General features: G+C 41.6%; 1 protein-coding gene across 3 annotated transcripts in view; it reads right to left on the reverse strand.

The window, feature by feature from the left end:
* Positions 1-20,917, reverse strand: part of tbc1d23 (TBC1 domain family, member 23) — a 107,009-nt gene that overhangs the window by 36,819 nt on the left and 49,273 nt on the right. For all 3 annotated transcript variants that reach the window (XM_063050511.1, XM_063050510.1, XM_063050512.1), the window contains 2 exons: positions 6,930-7,033; positions 5,334-5,456 (listed from right to left, as the gene is read on the reverse strand). In XM_063050511.1, the coding sequence (XP_062906581.1) occupies positions 5,334-5,456; positions 6,930-7,033 (227 nt within the window). The remainder of the gene's footprint in view (positions 1-5,333; positions 5,457-6,929; positions 7,034-20,917) is intronic.

Consider the following 20,917-nt stretch of genomic DNA (forward strand, 5'->3'; position numbering starts at 1 on the left):
TACTGTTATTTTAGGTTTTATGTGTTATTTGGCATGATTTGGTAGGTTATTTTTGGGTCTGCGAACGCTCACAAATTTTTCCCATATAAATTAATGGTAATTGCTTCTTCGCTTTACGACATTCCGGCTTACGAACCGTTTCATAGGAACGCTCTACCTTCGGATGGCGGGGGAGGAACCTGTATCTTAATTCAAGCTGTAGGGCTGTCATATAAAGTCTGGATTACTTTAACAAACTTTTCTTGAAAGCCAAATCTTCCTGTATAGGAGAAACACTCTGTATAGGAATACCCAACTAACTGAATCAAAAGCTTTCTCAGCGTCTAATCCCACTACCATTGTCTCTGTCCCGTTCTTAATCACCTGTTCTAGTATGCGTAAAGTTCTCCTTATGTTGTCCTGGGTTTGTCTTTGCTGAATGAATCCAGTCTGGTCTAAGTGGACGAGGCCAGGTAGAAGCTTTTCCAGTCTATGAGCTAATAAAGATGTAAATAATTTGTAGTCCAAATTAAGAACACTGATTGGCCGGTAATCACCACATTCTAGTTTATCTTTACCCTCTTTAGGAATAACTGAGATAATCGCCTCTCTCCAGGAAGGTGGAATTTCTCCTCTCTGTAAGATCCAATTAAAGGTGTTAAGTAATAATGGAACTAACTGACTTCAGCGAATTGTACCACTCTGAGGTAAACCCATCAGAGCCTGGAGACTTTCCGGCCTTTAATCTGGAGATGGCTGCGTTCAGTTCTTCGGCAGTTACTGGTTCTAATAGGCATTCATTTTGTAAATCTGTCAGCTTGGGTAGATCCAAAGAATTCAGGAAACTGTCTATATAGGGCTCATTGGAGTCCCGGGTTTGAGAGTACAGCTCTCGATAATATGTTTCAAAACTCTCTTGAATTTTCCCTATTGTAATTGTTACAATAGCTTTGTTTTTGGATTCTTTATTTTATGAATTGTATTGTCTGCTTGTTGTTTACATAATTTATATGCTAATAATCTAGCTGATTTTCGTCCTTCTTCATAATTCATTTGTCTCTGGTAAAGAAAGTTTCTTTGAGTTTCCAATGTGTATATATCATCAATTTCACTTTGCACTTTCTTAATTTCCTGTTTTAAATTAGAAATATTTTTGTTGCTGTCTACAACTTGAAGTTGTTTTAATTTTCCTTGAAGGTCTGCTAATTTTTGTACATTGAATTTTTTCATGTGAGTAGTAATGGAAATAATTCTCCTTCAGTACAGCTTTCAATGTATCCCATAAGATCACTGATGATGTTTCTCCCGTGGCATTATGGTCCAAGTATTCTTTGATTTCTCCCCTTAGTTTCTCCATTACTTTTGGGTTATTGAGTATATGTGAATTCAACCTCCATAGTGTTTTCCTCATTTTCCTTTCCAGAATTAGAGACATAGACACTGGACTATGGTCCGACAGATCAATTGTTGCAATATTACACTTTTATCCTGAATCTATGTTAAATATAAAAAAAAGTCTATCCTTGAATAAGCTAAATGAGGGAAAGAATAATGCATATAGTCTTTACTAGTGGGGTGTAATTCCCTCCACACATCTATAATTCCCAGCTTCTCCATCAATGAATTTACTTTCCTAGTCAGAGGTTTATTCTGAATAACTGTTCTTGAATAATCTAATGCAGTGTTTAACCTAATATTAAAATCCCCTCCGCAGATTACTACCCCTTGAGAGCTGACCATTAGGTCAAAAATGTGTCTATTGAAAGACCATTCACAACCTGGTGGAGCATAAACATTTAACAATGTTATTTCAGTACCTTCTATTCTTCCTGCAATTTTTACAAATCGTCCATCCTTGTCTTTAGTCTCTGAAATATGTTCATAATTAAGAGCACTTGATATTAAAGTAGCTACTCCTCTTTTGTGGCCCAATTTATATGAATAAAATACGTGCTTAAAGCCCATTCTTTTTAATTTTGCATATTCAGATTGGCTCATGTGCGATTCCTGAAGGAAAGCTATTTGTGCCCTCTCTTTTTTCAATTTAGACATAATCTTATTTCTCTTAATTGGATTCAAAACCCTAATTACATTATAGGAAATTATTTTTACCAGTTCAATTTGCATTTTTCTCTAATAGAAAAAAAAAACTCTCCTTTTCTAAACCAACAGTAAGCAATCCCTTCTCAACAGTAAACCAGAACATAAAACCAAACCCTAGGCACTTTTGAACAGAGAACATTTGAAAATTTTTCCTAACTTCCAACAGTGAGGCCTGAACGCTGACCCGCCTCAGTTCGGAGGGATAACCCCTATCTCCAGTCTGTGTTAGAGGGCCCTCCGCAGTGTGAACAGCCATAGAGAATTGTCTCCTTTTCATGTCTCGACCATATTGCTATCATTCAAGTCATTCCATCTAGATTATTTTCAATTATCAGCTTTCATTTTACCCTTAAGTACGATTTACTTTTTTCAGACATTCCTCAATTATTCTACACTCTGTACATTCGCGTCTGAATACTTGCAGCTTTTCCTTATAGCCTGACACTCTGGTTCGAGTGGAGCGTCCTCGATGCATTTGCTGCCATATCCACCACTGAATCTTCTCCAGTAACGACTCCAGTTGGGTGATAGCTTTTATGGGTAGTCCCCGGTCCGCCATATCCAACGCTGCCTCTTCCATTGTAGCGTCGGTTTTTGTCCCTTCGTCATAAAAGACTCTTAGCCGAGCTGGATAAAGGGTCCGAAATCTGATGTTGTTTTCCTTCAGGACCCTCCGTGTTTCCGCATATTCCTTCCGTCTGGCAAGGATCCCCGGTGCGTAATCGTGGTCTAAACTGATTATAAAGTTGTCCCACATAAAGACTTTCTTTTGCCGTGCCAGTTTAAGCACTTCTTCCTTCGTTCTGCAACTGAGAAATCTGACTAAAATCAATCTGGGCCGGGCATCTGCCTGGGGTTGTGGTGCCAATGCGCAGCGGGCCCTTTCTGTCTGTGGGTCTTTCGCGTCTGGTATTTCAGGGTTCTCTCTAAGCAGCTTCTCCACGAAGGGAATCACCAATCCGGGTTTACTTTCAGCTACTTCGGGAACTCCGTAGATCCTCACATTTTCCCTTCTTGGTCTATCAGCTTCCACCGGAGCTGCTGTCGTAGCTTCAGCATCTCTCCCATCACTTCCTCTGCGTTTTGCAGCCTCTCCTCAGTCCCTACAATCCTCGCTTCGGCTTCATCTAACCTTGATTAGTTTTTCCTATTTCTCCTTTAATATCTTCCAGCTGTTTGTTGATATCTTGTCGGAACTCACGAATCTCTCTAAGAATCAAAGTCAGATTCACCGATTCTTCCAGATTATCTCCATCCTGGCTTGCCGTGGGGGAGCTAGGCCCCTCGTCTTGCTGCGTCTTTTTATATTTATCAGCCTTCTGAGCAGACTTTTTATTCTTGTACTTAGACTCCATCCTTGCCACTTTTATTGATATAGTTATACAACACTAAATATTTGTCTAATTTCGATTTGGGGCAGTTTATGTTCTTTTTTGTCGAGAGACCTTTTCCTATGCTGCCATTCTCTTGGTGACCCGGAAGTCCTCCCGAGGAGAGATCATGGTAGATGTTCTCAATGGTGGGCATTTGGGTGCTGATAATCTGCTGGGCAGTTTTCACCATACGCTGGAGTGCTTTGTGGTCTGATACGGGACTATTGCCATACCACACTGAGATGCAGCTGGTGAGTATGCTCTCAAAGGTACAGCAGTAAAAGTCCGTCAGTATCCTGGGACAGAGGTAAGCTTTCTTGATGCTCTGCAGGAAATAAAGGCGCTACTGTGCCTTTTTGATCAGGATGGAGGAGTTCAGGGACCAGGTGAGATCCTCGGAAATGTGGACATCAAGGAATTTGAAGCTTGATACATGCTCCACTACATCTCCGTTGATGTAGATGGGGACGTGAGTGTGGCTCCTAGCATGCCTGATGTCCACAATGATCTCCTTGGTCTTATGGGTGTTAAGGGCCAGGTTGTTGTCGGCACACCACGCGGCCAGGTGCTGGACCTCGTCCCTGTAGGCCGACTCGTCATCCCCTCTGATCAGGCCGACCACCGTGGTGTCATCTGCGAACTTGATTATGGAGTTAGAACCATGTACAGGAACGCAGTCATAGGTGAAAAGGGAGTACAGAAGAGGGCTCAGCACACAGCCTTGAGGCACGCTGGTGTTCAGGGTGAGAGTGGAGGTGAAGAGATTGTCTAACTTAACTGATTGGGGTCTGTTAGTCAGAAAGTCCAGGGTCCAATTGCAGAGGGATGAGCTGAAACCAAGCTGGCGAAGTTTGGCGATCAGCTTAGCGGGGGTCACATTACTGAATGTCGAACTAAAGTCAATGAACAGCATTCTGATGCAAGAGTTGAGGCTGTCCAGGTGGGTCAGGGCAGAGTGAAGTGCCATGGAGATGGCGTCCTCTGTTGACCTGTTGCTGCGATAGGCAAATTGATGGGGGTCCAGGGTAGTGGGAAGACAGGATTTGAGATGTGATAGAACCAATCTCTCAAAATGCTTTACAATGATGGGGGTGAGTGCAACTGGGCAGAAGTCATTCAGGCTTCCTGAACGGTGTTATTGGAAGTCATTATGCTTTAGAATGTGATGAATAATATTCCTGTTGTGAAGAATCTGTTCTAATTTAAATTAGGTTACATTTGCATTTTCTGATTTTACCTCTGAAGATAAATATAATACTTAGAGACACCAAATTACTTAAACAACGATTCATTTAATAAAAATTGTAATCAAATAGTAACAAATATGGTAGCATCTTGTGAAGTTTAGTACCATCAAACTATAATAAAAGGCACAACTCCTGTATATTAGACAGCTGTCCCCACAATGATTTCGGTATTCCCATTAACACATTTGCTTTTGCTTCTAAATTGTCCCTTTTTCCATTCCCTGTTGCCTTGACACATCATCCCAATCTCTTGGTATTTAAAATAGCACCTTCTGTACTAGCTCGCCTTCCCTGTTTATGCTTTCTTCTCCTATTTACTTACTCCTCTATTAAATACAGTCTCTGTATTTGCCTAGAATCTGTTATATCTCGAGCATTTGGTATTTCTGGCTAACGTTCTTTGATCTGAATCACCACTGGTGTTCCTTGCTCTGCTAATGCTGCCTGGTCTAACTATTTCAAACACCTGATATTTACTTCAGACGTCCAACTTCTGTAGTACTGTGCACCTGTACAACAGAGACCTATTCCCTGCTCAAGCATTACATTCCTTCAAAGAGAATCTTCATACTTCATGAATAATCAAACAAAAAACCTCTTCAATTGTTTTGTTTAAATAGATTGACCTTACCCCTTGCAGCTGATTTGCTTGTAGTATTTCTGATACCGATACAGGCAAGCACAAAGCTTGGCTCAGATCCATCTCATCATCCTTCAGGCCCAGCAGATTACTTCCGAACAGATTTTGGTTTTCCTGCAAATACAATCAGTGTCAACAACTGTACGGCAATAGTTGTACTGCTACTTAAAAATAATTGCAATTGAATTGGAAGCTATAGCAAACATAAGATTTGCTAAAAAAGCAGAATTGAAAGCAACTGAAACTCCGCAGTTTACAAATCAAGATGCATGGATTCCTTCCACCTTCTTTCGGACTTATTAGATCAAGTGCTAATTACCAATTCATTATCCCTTAAGATGATATTTTATATTTTTCAAAGTAAAGTTCAGACAGAAAAATGCTGATTTTTTTCACTGGGGTCAGAACTAAGTAATTTGAGGACAGGAGCAGCAGAGACATCTAACATGGTAAAGTTAAGTGGTAGGGATCTTGCATGAAGATAAATGATGAGAGGAATGTGGATCAGAACACTTAATAAACTCAAATTAAGTGTGAACATCTTGGTGAGAAAAGTTTTATTATACTTCACAGAGAGGAAGACATCAAAAGATAAGAAATACATCAAGATGCTTAAAGAGTCAGAGGAACAAGAGGGTAGAGTCAGGTTTGATTTGTTGTTGATGTCCATGTTACCATTACCATGGCCTCTGATTATATCAGCTGCTGATTATTCATGTTTTGGCTTTAGACAAAAATAGTAACTTCCTCAGACAGACTGAAGATTTGTTTTTGAGATGAAAGGTATCTTGCATGCTAATTCACGCTGACGGGAACCAACCACTAATGCAAGAAATACACAAACACAAGGAAGTCTGCAGATGTCGGTCACTGGCCTCCTCTTATGCCAAGATGAGGCCTCCCTCAGGGTGGAGGAGCACCTCTTTCTCCAATAGCCCTCCCTCCTCTCCTATCAGATTCCTTCTTCTCCAGCCCTTTACCTTTCCCTCCCACATGGCTTCAGCTATCACCTTCCAGCTGGCCTCCTTCCCCTCGCACCACCTTTTTATTCCAGTGTCTTCCCCCTTCCTTTCCCATCCCAAGAATGGTTTTGGTCTGAAATGTCAACTGTTTATTCATTTCCATAAATACTGCTTGCTATGCTGAGTTCCTCCAGCATTTTGTGAATGTAAGAAATATATTTGCATTGACCTCAAATACTATCGAAGAGGGATACAGCTGAATCACAAAAATGTACTTAAATATTTATGGCTTACACCTGATAAGTTACATGCACAAATTCATTGAAATAGATGAATCCACTGCTTAAAATTTTGATTTATATAGAAAATAATTTAGAAGGGCCACAAATGCACACAAAAAATAGATACTAATTCTAATTACTTCAAAAAAATGTACAGAATTATTACCTTGTGAATTTTCTTATATTTACAAACATTTTAGGAATGAAATGATATTGGTTTAAATCTGTACTTTTAAAAGACACAAATTATATTAAGGAAACCTCCCTCATTTGAAATTTATTTATATGTTTAGTTCCAAGTACTAATCAAAAGTAAAACCATCTGATTTTCAAAATGAAAGCACCTTTCTAAAAGAGGCAGGTGTTCTGGCATAATAATACAGAGCCAGTGAATAAAGATCTTCTATGTCTTCTGTTTCCAGGTTGCATGGAAGACTCTCAAGTGAACCTGAAATACAAACATATATTGCACTGATTTGACACATTCTGAGAAAAAGAAAAAGGATTATCCAATAAGAACATTGCTATAGCAAGCAGGAATTCTGTTTTGCAGTAATGTGGATCCGTTATCACACTGATAGGAACTGACAATAATGGAAGAAGTACACCTTAGTAGGTACATTCACACGTTAATGCAAATATCTAATAAGCCAATCATGTGGCAGCATTCAACACTTACATCCCCTTGAAACTCATCGCTAAGCTCCAAGACCTGGGCCTCGGCACCTGCCTGTGCAACTAGATCCTCTATTTCCTCATTGAAAAACCTCAGTTATTATGGATTGGTAACAACATCTGTTCGGCTAAGAACAGCTCCAATGTCGTATTTAAGTTTGCTGATTACACCACTGTTGTTGGCTGATTCAAATTCCTTGGTGTTAATATATCAGAGGATTTGTCCTGAGATCAGCATAAAGAAGGCATAACATCACCTATACTTCCTCAGAAGTCTGCTCAGATTTGGCTTATCACCAAAAATTTTGACAGACTTCTATAGATGCACTGTGGATAGTATCCGGACTGGCTGCATCATGGCCTGGTATGGAAACACCAACGTCCAGGAATGGAAAGGGCAATGGAAAACAGAGGATATAGCCCAGTCCATCACAGACAAAGCCCTTGCCACCACTGAGTACATTTACATGGAGAAATACCACAAAAAAAGCAGCATCCATCATCAAAGACCCCATCATCCAGGTCATACATAATCTCTTCTTGCTACTACCATCAGGCAGGAAGTACTGAAACCTTAGGTCCCACAAAACCAAATTCAGGAACACTTATTGCTCTACAATCATCTGCTCTGAACCATCATGGATATCTTCAATCATATCTTCAACTGAACTGATTCTCTAACTTGTGGACTCAAGGACTCAATATATCTCATATTCTCAGTATTATTGTTTATCTGCACAGTTTGTCTTCTTTTGAACATTAGTTGTTGATCAGTCATTGTTTATATAGTTATTCATAAAATTCTATTGTATTTATTTTTTCCCGTATAAGAAAATAAATCTCAAGGTAGTATATGGTAACATGTATGTACTTCGATAATAAATTTACTTTGAATTTTGGAAGTACATATTGGTAAAGGAATAAAATTATTCTTGTAGAAATGAACAAGTTTAAGCATCAATTTCTTTTGAAGTAACTGACAGGAAAAATAGTGAAATAAATTAAATGAAAAGGCTTACTTAATATATTTATAGTAGTTATTTGCATATTTTTAATCCTATAAATATGTGGAAGGAAAAATGTTTTTTATATATTTCTCTTGAACTAGGCAAAGAAAATTATTTCTGTAAATTAAGTTAGAATATCCTGCTTCAGAATTTATATTTCTACAAAACATCAATCCAAATCCTTTCAATGGTCACTTGCACACTTGTTGTGACAATAGAGTTAAGTGCATAATCCCTGAAATGTACTGGAAAAATTGATGGATATGTCACCTGAGACAGAGGTTTGCTGATTTATCTGACAATGCTAGAAATTAATTAAAGTAAGATTAAAAGAATCAGCAAGTCACTTACTTGCACTTTCTCAATGAATGAGTTGGGTTACTTAAGTTAACCAGTGAATTACGAAGGGTGATTGATAGGTTCGTGGCCTAAGGTAGAAGGAGTCAATTTTAGAAAACCTAGCACATTTATTTTTCCTACATTTACACACTTAGTCCAGTGGTCATGGAGCATACAGACCCCTTCTTTGGAGAAGCTGGCATCTTGGACCTCCAAAAGTGGTCCACAGCAGGGGTGATTGATAAGTTTGTGACCTAAGGTAGAAGGAGATGAGTTATTAACTTCAAACATTTTGCATTTTCACTCAAAGAGTTGAACTGCACGTGCATGTAACAAGAGCGGTATAACTCATCTCCTTCACCTTACGCAATGAACTTATCAATAACCCCTGCTATGGACCACCCGGAGGTCCAAGATGCTCTCGTTACATGCACATGTAGTTCAACTCTTTGAGTGATAATGCAGAAAGTTTGGTGTTATTAACTCATGTCCTTCTACCTTAGGCCACAAACTTATCAATCACCTCTGCTGTGGACCACTTCTACAAAGAACGGATGCAACTGTGGTTGACAAGAGAAGTCAAAGCCAAAGTTAAAGCAAAGGAGAGGGCATACAAGGAAGCAAAAATTAGTGGGAAGACAGAGGATTGGGAAGTTTTTAAAAGCTTACAAAAGGAAACTAAGAAGGTCATTAAGAGGGAAAAGATTAACTATGAAAGGAAGCTAGCAAATAATATCAAAGAGGATACGAAAAACTTTTTCAAGTATATAAAGAGTAAAAGACAGGTGAGAGTAGATATAGGACCGATAGAAAATGATGCTGGAGAAATTGTAATGGGAGATAAGGAGATGGCGGAGGAACTGAACAAGTACTTTGCATCAGTCTTCACTGAGGAAGACATCAGCCGTATACCGGACACTCAAGGGTGGCAGGGAAGAGAAGTGTGCGCAGTCACAATTACGACAGAGAAAGTACTCAGGAAGCTGAATAGTCTAAAGATAGATAAATCTCTCGGACCAGATGGAATGCACCCTCGTGTTCTGAAGGAAGTAGCTGTGGAGATTGCGGAGGCATTAGCGATGATCTTTCAAAAGTCGATAGATTCTGGCATGGTTCCGGAGGACTGGAAGATTGCAAATGTCACTCCGCTATTTAAGAAGGGGGCAAGGAAGCAAAAGAGAAATTATAGACCTGTTAGCTTGACATCGGTGGTTGGAAAGTTGTTGAAGTCGATTGTCAAGGATGAGGTTACAGAGTACCTGGAGGCATATGACAGGATAGGCAGAACTCAGCATGGATTCCTTAAAGGAAAATCCTACCTGACAAACCTATTACAATTTTTTGAGGAAATTACAAGTAGGCTAGACAAGGGAGATGCAGAGGATATTGTATATTTGGATTTTCAGAAGGCCTTTGTCAAGGTGCAACACAAGGCTACTTAACAAGATAAGAGCCCATGGAATTATGGGAAAGTTACATACATGGATAGAGCGTTGGCTGACTGGCAGGAAACAGAGAGTGGGAATAAAGGGATCCTATTCTGGTTGGCTGCCGGTTACCAGTGGTGTTCCACAGGGCTCCGTGTTGGGGCCGCTTCTTTTTACATTGTACATCAACGATTTAAATTATGGAATAGATGGCTTTGTGGCTAAGTTTGCTGACGATACGAAGATAGGTGGAGGGGCCGGTAGTGCTGAGGAAACGGAGAGTCTGCAGAGAGACTTAGATAGATTGGAAGAATAGGCAAAGAAGTGGCAAATGAAATACAATGTTGGAAAGTGTATGGTTATGCACTTTGGCAGAAGAAATAAACGAGCAGACTATTATTTAAATGGGGAGAGAATTCAAAGTTCTGAGATGCAAAGGGACTTGGGAGTCCTCGTACAGGATACCCTTAAGGTTAACCTCCAGGTTGAGTCAGTGGTGAGGAAGGCGAATGCAATGTTGGCATTCATTTCTAGAGGAATAGGGTATAGGAGCAGGGATGTGATGTTGATGCTCTGTAAGGCACTGGTGAGACCTCACTTGGAGTACTGTGGGCAGTTTTGGTCTCCTTATTTAAGAAAGGATGTGCTGACATTGGAGAGGGTACAGAGAAGATTCACGGTTAACATATGAGGAACATTTATCCGCTCTTGGACTGTTTTCCTTGGAGTTTAGAAGAATGAAGGGAGACCTCATAGAAACAGTTTGAATGTTGAAAGGCATGGACAGAGTGGATGTGGCAAAGTTGTTTCCCATGATGGGGGAGTCTAGTACGAGAGGACATGACTTAAGGATTGAAGGGCGCCCATTCAGAACAGAAATGCAAAGAAATTTTTTTAGCCAGAGGGTGGTGAATCTATGGAATTTGTTGCCACGGGCAGCAGTGGAGGCCAAGTCATTAGGTGTATTTAAGGCAGAGATTGATGGGTATCTGAGTAGCCAGGGCATCAAAGGTTGTGGTGAGAAGGCGGAAGAGTGGGACTAAATGGGAGAATGGATCAGCTCATGATAAAATGGTGGAGCAGACTCGATGGGCCGAATGGCCGACTTCTGCTCTTTTGTCTTATGGTGTTATGGTATGCTCCACGACTGCTGGACTAAGTCTGTACATGTAGGAGGGGACTATGTTGAAAAATAGGTGTGCTAGGTTTTCTAAAACTGACTCCTTTGACCTTAGGCCAGGAACTTATCAATCACCCCTCATACATCCCTGAACTCAGGACTAGTTGACTCAACACCGAGTTCACTAGGGTAGCAGAAGGAAGGCAGAATGCTTCAAAATCTGATTTCCAGTTTCTTTCTGATCTTCATGTTGCAATGTGTTGGTGTGGAAATCAGGGACAAGGTCACCATTGCATTTATTCAATTTGGTATGATGAATGGACTATATACGCACTTCCAAGTAAAATAATTAAACTTCATCTTGGAAACATATCAACATGGAAAGTCTATTTAACCTAATACTTCTGTGGCAGCTTTGTGCAATAGCAATCCAGTTAAGTCTTTCTTTTTGACCCTCTTCTTTGCTTTATAAATTCCATTATTTCAAGCACTTATCCATTTCTCATTTGAAATGTGGAACTGAACTTGTCTCCAGGACTGTTAGAGAGCTGAAACAGCCAATGCCTATTGGTTAGCTGACAACCAATCCCAGGCTGACTTTTAAATCAACTCCTCACTCTGCCTGCCGTGTATTGGGTGCAGTTTGCCCTTCCAGCTGATGGACAAACTGCACTGCTGAAGCTGAACAGTAACCAAGTGTGTGTTACCTAACAGACCAGCCAGATCTTGTTCTTGGCATTGACTGCATGGACAAACTTGATCTCTGAAGCATCTCTGAAGGATGAGCTCTGTACGAAGACATTGGCATTTCAAATAATGTCAGTCAACACCATACCACCATCAGTATGCAGACCATACAACAACTGAAATAGTGCTATGCAACATTGTTTCATGGTGGTTTAGGCTGTTGCACTAAACTGCAAGCAGAACTCCATCTCTGTCCAGACGCAAAGCAAGTTTTCTGTCCCAAAAGATTGGTACCATATGTAGCCTTACCGATCGTGGAGCAAGAATTAGATCACCTGCAACAAGCCACTGTGAATAAAGCTGTCAACTACTCACACTGGGCAGCTCCAATAGTCATTATCAAGAAAGCAAAATGGTACAGTGAGGTTGCGTGCAGACTACTCAACTTATCTCAGTGCGGCTCTGGAGACACACCAGTACCCATTACCTGCAGATCTCATTGCAAAATTGAACAGGCGGTTAATACTTTGCAAAGCTGGACTTGGCTGAGGCCTACCTCTAGGTAAAACTGCAGAAAATTCACAGGAACTTCTCACCATTCCAACATACAAGGGGTTGTCTTCCTTTCTCCATCTGCCTTTCGGAGTTTAGCTGGGTCCTGCAATCTTACAACAGCTTATGGACACTATGCTGAGTTGTACTGACTGTTTTGCTGCTTACTTCGACTACATAATTCTAATGGACACAGATCAGAAAGAACTATGCCAACGCCTGGACAATATTTTGAACAAACTACAAGAATTTGGATTGTACTTCGGGCAGAAAAATGTAATCTTCTGATGCCTTCAATCAAGCATCTGGGATTCATCAGAGATGAGCACACTCATCGCCCAGATCCCAAAAACATCACTGCTGCCTTGAAGATGCCGTCACCGTTAGATGTCAGCACTTTACGATCATTCTTGGGCATAATCAATCATTATTCAGCAATTGTCCCAGCAATGCACCGGCTGAGGGAGCCACTCAATGTTCTGCTCAACAGGGTGCTACGTGGAAATGGTCCAAACAATGCCAAGAGGCTTTTGATCAAGTGAAGAATATGCTGTCATCTGACCTTCGAGTTTCCGATCATTGTTGTGACGGATATGTCCATTTACGGGGTGGGAGTTGTCACATCCCGCATCTTCCCAGATGGTTCCGATACAGCTGTCATGCGCTTGTAGGTTTTCAAAAGTAAAATGGCATAAGGCATTTTAAGTTTAAGCTAAACTATAAGAATCATTTATTGTACTCAAACACTAAACGCAAAAAGTACGGTAACAGAACTTCACGTAATACGTTCATACAGGCTGCAGTCCAATCACGCACATCCTAAGGTCATGCCACACGAGCTTCAGTGCAATCAGAGGATGCGAGATGCCATGTAAGGAGTCAAAAACAGTCCATCTCCATTTTGCAGGCACTATGGAGCAAGAGCGACTGGTTGAGACATAGCACAGGAGATGAAATCCCAGCTTCCCAAAACTTAATGTCAGGCAACCACAGACCCATGAATGCTGTTCGGTAAACCTGGACCTCTGGGTCAGTAGCTTGAACAGCTGCCATGCCGGCATAGTCAACCCTTAGGTGTACGGCCTTCATGGCTGGCCATGGGAGGCAATCAGCCATGATATTATTTTTGCCCCTGATATATTGTACATCAGTTGTGAACTCTGATATGCACACGTTGTGGTGTTGCTGTCACGCAGACAAAGTGTCTGATATTTTAGCCATCATGTACACGAGGTGCTTATGGTCAACAAACACTGTGAAATGGTGACCCTCAAGAAGAAAGTAAAAATGGTGGATAGCCTGATAGAGACCGAGAAGCTCTTGGTCAAACTTCTTGTACTTCCTTTCAAGGGGATGAAGTTGCCAGCTGAAGGCGGCGAGCAGCTGCCATGAACTCCAACCAACTGTTCATGCACAGCACCCAGAACCTAGTTTAAAGTATCAGTAGTAATGGGTATAGGTTCATTGAGGAGTGGGTGTGCCAGTAGGGTTGCATTGGAAAGAGCTCGTTTGGTATTATCATATGCCCTGATCATGTCCACTGATCAGTCAAGTGTGTGATTAGAGCTATTGTCTTTAAGCGCACCATACAGGGGGAGCACATTCGTGGAATGAAGCAGTGAAAAAAGTTCACCATACCTAAAAACCTAAAAACTCCTGTAGTTTCTTAGTAGTACAGGGCGGGGGGAAATCCATAATAGCGGTTACTTTTGATGACAGGGATTTTGCACCTTCTGCAGAGAGGCAATGGTCGAGAAAGTCAATGGTTGACAACCCAAACTGACATTTAGCAGGGTTAATAATCAACCCATCTTCACTGAAGCATTTGAAACGTGTGGAGATGAGATTCATGTTCGGATTTGGATGCACTGGCATCAAATATGTCATCCAGGTAAACAAAAAGTAAGTCTAACTCTTTTAATGCAGAGTCCGTCAGCAGTCCGGAAGTCCGTGTGGCCTTTTTCATGCCAAATATCAGGTGCAGAAACTCAAAGAGGCTAAACACAATTATCGCAGCCATTTTGTAATGTCCTCTGAGCATGAAAGCACCTGATGGTAGTGCCTAAGTTGACTTCGGAAAAAATTAACTTCCCGGCTAAACATGCTGAAAAGTCTTGGATGTGTGGGACCTGTTAATGATTGGGGTGGTGACCTCATTAACGCCTCAGTAATCACCACAGGCGTGGCAACCATCATCGGACTTAGGGACCACGTGGAGGGTAAAACCCAGGGGCTATTCAACTGGTGTACAGTGCCAAGTCTTTTCATGTTGACAAACTCAGCCTTTGCAGTTGCCAGCTTTTCTGAGTTCAGTCTAAATGCACAGTTATGGACTGGTGGGCCAGTTACAGAAATGTGGTTGAATCACAAACAAGAGAAAATCTGCAGATGCTGGAAACCAACGCAATACACACAAAATGCTGGAGGAATTCAACAGGCCAGGCAACATCATCAATGGAAAAGTGTAAACAGTTGATGTTTCGGACCAAGACCCTTCATCAGGACTGGACTTTTCATCTTCCTTTCCATGATGAAGGGCCTTGACCCAAAACATCAACTATTTACTCTTTTCCATAGGTACTGCCTGGCCTGCTGAATTCCTCCAGCATTCTGTGTGTAAATGTGGGCTTGGTGAGGTTTGCGAATTTGCCCTGCAGTTAAGTAAACTGACATATGGAGGTGTATGCACTTGACAGAGTTGTGGGGAACTTACTGGGGAAGCAGGGTAATGACCCAAAGTCCTTGTCATCCACAAGCTGACAGATCTTAATATCAACCAACAGTCCTTGGGCACACAGAAAATCTGCACTGAGCAGAGGTCTAGCTGCTTTAGCCAGGATGAAGTCCCACGTGTCACACAGAAAGCATCGCACTGAAAGGTTGTCCGTAATGAACCGTAGATGACCCTGGCAGCTGAAACCCAAGGTGTTCAGAATGGACACTTCCTGGCATTCGTACCAAAGCGAGCATGGTAAAAACACAGGCCCAGTGTCATCTGTTTTTGCAGCCGTGGGTGTCCTTATGTTGTGGGTCTTGCTGACTGGGCTTATTGAGGCAGGGAAAGGAGGAGGAATTATGCACCACTGCCTGGCTGAGTATAGACTATCTGTCATTTTAGCAATCCTTCACAGGTGCATTAGTGAGGGCTATGCAAACCTGATCAGGCATCTGCTGCATCAAGCGTTCTTTAAAAACAAAATAAGGATGGTGATTTCCCTGGAGAGATAGTATGTGGTCCATTAGTTCCAATTGCTTAGTATTGCCGAGACTGGATAGGGAGAGCAACTGTTTGGCATGCAGAGACTCAGGTAATCTGAAAGTCCGTAATAGGTAAGTTTTCAATGCTCAGTAGTTATCGTATTCAGGTGGGTGTTCTAGTAGACTCACCACTCTCGCAGCTGTGAAATTGCTACCTCAAAGAAATATTTGGTATTTTTGGAGGTGATTTCTCGCAGTGGATCTTGGCTTGTATTAACCAAGCAATGGCATTTTGCTTCCAAGACTCTGGCAGTTTCAAAAGCAGTTGGCCGACATGTTCAATAACTTGGTTCAATCACATCAGATCTGCCTCTTAAAGTAAACCCCAACTCAATGTTGGTGGTTGTGAATTATGTCTGTTCTCACCAATTACATTACCCTACACATGCAGCTAGATCATCAACTACAGCAGAAAGGAACTATAGGCAAATTATGTTTACCATGAAGAAATTCCACAAGATGTTTTATGGCAGAGGCTTCACTCTCCTTACCGATCACAAGCCACTGTTGTCCATCTTTGGGTGTAAGACAGGCATCCCAATGTATACTGCTAACCATCTACAAAGGTATCCAACAATGTTATTAGACTACGATTTTGAAAATAAGTACACATCAACACAGGAACTTGGTCAGGTAGATGTCCTCTCCAGACCTATGAATCACAGCAGGTTACCGAAAACGAAGACGCAGTCGTGGCTGCAATTTCAGTGGATTCCAAAGTCCACCAGATTTTGTATGGGAAGCTGCTGAAGGTCAACAGGTTCACAGCAGAAGTGGGTGTAGATCCTCTTCTTCAGAGCATCTCCAGATACCTTATTTGCAAATGACCAGTCAAGGTTGAGAAAAATGCTGTACCATTTACCATTGTCATACATTGCGCTCAACTTTTGATTCCTGTCTAATGTTTGGAGACAAGATAGTGATTCCATGAACACTTTGACCAAAAGTACTGAAACAATTTGACCCTGGTCACCCAGGCATCAATCAAATGAAAGCCCTGGCAAGAAGCTTTGTGTACTGGCTGGGCACAGATGAAGATATGACATCTTTTTACAGTCAGTGTACTTAATACTCTATGGCAGCAAAATATCCAAGTAGAGCCTATCTACAACCATGGCCTCAGGCTACCACACCTTGGAGTTCAGGCCAAAACCCTTCATCAGGTCCTGAAGGATTTCCTGCATCTGCAGATTTTCTTATGTTTCAAAATATCCACATCTGCACACCCTCACATCATCCACTGTCCGACGGCCAAGCAGAGAGGTTTGTGGATAATTTCAAATGGTTGCTTTCTAAATCAAGAGGGGAAGGACCATTGACTGAGGCTCAACACATTTCTGCTGAAGTATCAAATTACACCGCACCCAGGCCTCCAGGGGAAGTCACCAGCTGAAGTTCTTTTGGGAAGAAAACTATAGAGTGTTGGATGTAATGCTGCCAGTGTCCAACATCCAAGACAGCAGATGGTCAGGTGCACAAAGCAGCCACACAGATATTAGTCAGTGCGGGAAGTCACTCAAGCCCAGAACCGCAGTGTAGGTCAGACAGTATCACAATGGGCAAGACCCCGGTACCAGGTCAAATTGGCAAAGAAATGGGGAAGGTGCTCTACGAAGTTCCCATAGACAGACAGTGCTGCCGTTGCCACATTAATCAGTTGCCACATGTGCTCCTGAAGGGACAAGTCTGCCAGGCAGATCATCAAACATAGAGCTGAACCTTCATCACCTTCTGGAAGGCTTTGATTTACCCGACTGAATCAACCACCATTGCTACCAAAGCCACAAGCAACATCATGACAGGAAAGTGACAGCCTGCAACCACTAACAAGGACTGATTGCCAGTGTAAGCTGGTTGTTCCAATCCAAATCAACCCTTAGCTCCTTCAGGTAATCTTCAAGAGGGGAGGTGTTACGGTCAGCTGAAACACCTATTGGTCAGTTGACAACCAATTCCAGGCTGACTTTCACTAACTGATCATTGTTTCAAATCAATGTTTTGAATGCTCTTTGAGTAAACTATTTAAATCGTTACACTTGGGGAAGTAAAGGCAAGATTTCAGTTTGAGATTTTGTAGTTTTGTGGTTTTACTGAATAAAGCAGTATTTCAAATTTTGGCTTTGACCCATCTCCTGGCTTCTGGTCTCATCGGTAGTTACACACGAGCAAACAACAAATACTTCCACAACCTCCAGCAGTCCTCTCCAGATTCTAATCACCTCCCTTAAGATACTTCGATGCTTTTATCAATGTCATTCTTCAACACCCAATGTATCTTGAACCTTCCATCAGCTTCTCCCTATCTACTCCAGTTAGATCCTTCATAATCACTTTGCAATCTTTTCAAATCCAAGAAGAACCACTCCAAATTCTCTATTCGCCGACTGAGGGACGAAACAATGACTGTTTATTCTTTTCCATAGATGCTGCCTAACCTGCTGAGTTCTTCCAGCGTTTTGTGTGTGGCTTTGTCTTACCAGGAACTATTGAAATTTAGCAGCTGAACAAAATTATGATAATTCAGTCATTGTTCTCAGGCATAATATTTGAAGTTTCATTATGAGTGACGATGGTAGAGAAGGCAACTTGCAGTCGACTGGCAATTTTGCAAAAAAAGGAAGAACAATCTTGATGACTGAGTATTTTTGCAAAAGGGAACTCAATTTATAAAGTAATGTCTTCTTCTTCCTTTAACAGTAGACATTTCATAAAGGACCAGCCATTGAAGTTGCTGAAATTAAGGGCTGAAGCACAAAGAAATTGATAAATAGGATGGCTTGGGTCAAGAATTAGTTTTAGTGGGGGAAAGATAAGCTAATCAAAGTTGTATTGATGCAGATTTAAATCCCTAAGTTATTTACAAAGGTATGATAATAATGGCTATTTATTTGCCCCACGCCGGCCCCCTAGACCTGAATCGACGTAGTAGTAGTAGTATAGGCTACATGCCAAAGAGGCCCATGATGACATGATTACGTTTGTACTGCAATCTGATTGCTGGTACAGCAGAAGTATCACAACCATATTTATTAGTATTAAAGGTTAAAAGTCCGTCAAAAACATTTCAAATGAATTAACTGCTTAAAGCAACACAAAGTCCTGAAGAAACTCAGCAAGTCAGACAGCATCAACAGAGGGTAATAAACAGTCGACGTTTCAGGCCGATTCTCATCTTCAGGACGGGAAAGGAAGGGGGCCGAAGCCAGAATAAGGTGGGGCAAGGAGAAAAAGTACAATCTGATACATGATTGATTAATACATAGCACAGGAAATTTGTATCAATCTACTAACAGCTCTGCAGCATGTATATAACTATCTCCCTCAGCAATTAGCTGATCAATAATATTCAAAGGAAACATCCTGGCAATGGTCCAGGAATAGTTGGCAAATTGAATGCAACAAATCAGCAATTACAAATGAAACGATGTTTTAAATACAGTCACAAGACACTGCTGGACATTAAGAACATCAAGTGCTATAGGTCTAACCCACCAGCAAGTTGCTTGATAACGGTGGAGCTGGACTTGTTATATACCGTGTTGCTACCTACTACAGCAATTCAAGGAGGAAGACGTTAGAGGTGGTGTGAGAAGACAGTCCAAAAAATGGTACAAATGATTGTCTTGGATGTCTTCTTGTGATCGCAAGGCATTGTTGAACATTGGTCATGTAGAATACTGCAAGTGCGGTTCACTGGTTCATTAGTGAGTCTCACAGTGGGGGAGCTACATGGCCTTGGCTGTGGTATAGACCAGGCACTCGTGCCTCAGTCTTTAAGAAGGGAGGGAGGCAGAAGAAATGAAATTATAGGCCAGTTAGCCTTACCTCAGTGGTTGATAAGATGTTGGAGTCCATTATGAAGTTTTGGGATACTTGGAGGGACCATACAACGAGGCGGAGAAGTTAAGTGATGATGGCGCTAAACCATGACTCCATTGTTTGCATCCTCAGAAACAGCTCTATTTCTATCTTTGATATCTCATTTTTTCCTTTCCAAGGTTCTTTTGAAAACCCTGACCGGGAGTTGCACTCTTTGTGCAACTTCGTTCTTTGTGGGAATGGGACCTGCTCTCAGAGCCTCACGACCGGCCGCTTTTTGATATCCCAAGAATGTGGTCTGGAAGATTAGCGCACCTTCAGGGTGCCAGATTTTCATGGTTCTGATGACGGGCTGATTCAAGGCCGGTGCCCTTGACTGAGGTGTCGTGGGAGAATACGGAACATTGGGAGCAGCAGTTTAGCTGCCATGGGCTGTGTGTCCAGAGACCCGAGCCCTTTTGGGGCTGACTCTCTGGGTGCAGAGCTCGGAAAAAGCGACACAACAGACTTTTAACATCATAAGTCAGCGAGTTGCTTGTTTGTAGGGACACCGCTTTTTCCCTTATTAGGGAGAGAGCACGCCTGTGGTATGTCAAATTACTGGGTGAACGAGTAGTCTTTGGGATACTGTAAGTCCGTGTTTTTATTGATGCTTTGCTGCATGCTTAAGTGCTCATTGGAGGGTGCCGATGCTTTTTTGCTGGTGTGGGTGGGGAGGAAGATCATTGCCTTGCTGCTGCTTGTGCGTGGGGGGGGGAGGGCTTTGAGGTTCTAATGTTTGACTGTCATTCATTCTTTGGGGCACTCCTGTTTTTGTGGATGTTTGCGAAGAAAATGAATTTCAGGATGTATGTACATTTCTCTGACATTAAATGTACTTACTGAAATAGGCCAAAGTCAGCATGGTTCCCTTAAGGGAAAATCTTTCCTGACAAATCTGCTGGAATTATTTTTTGGAAATAACAGGCAGGATAGACAAAGGAGAGTCAGTGGATCTTTATTACATGGATTTTTAGAAGGCCTTTCACAAGGTGCCACAATGAGTCTGCTTAACAAGATAACAGCCCATGGTATTACAGAAAAGATACTCGTATGGATAGAAGATTGGCTGACTGGCAAGAGGCAAAGTGGGGAAATAAAAGGGGCTTTTACTGGTTGACTGCTGGTGACTAGTGGTGCTCTGCTGAAATCAGTGTTGGAACTGCTTCTTTTTACATTATATGTCAATGATCTGGATAACAGAATTGATGACTTTGTGCCAAGTTTTCAGACTATACAAAGACTGGTGGATGTGTAGGTAGTGTGGAGAAATCAGGAAGTCTGCAGAGAAACTTAGACAGATTAGGAGAATGGGCAAAGATGAGGCAGGTGGAATATAGTGTAGGGAAGTGGATGGCAGAAGGAATAAAGGTGTAGACTATTTTCTATAAGGGAGAACATTTAAAAAA

This window comes from Mobula hypostoma, chromosome 6 (genome assembly GCF_963921235.1).
Source record: "Mobula hypostoma chromosome 6, sMobHyp1.1, whole genome shotgun sequence".
NCBI lineage: Eukaryota > Metazoa > Chordata > Chondrichthyes > Myliobatiformes > Myliobatidae > Mobula > Mobula hypostoma.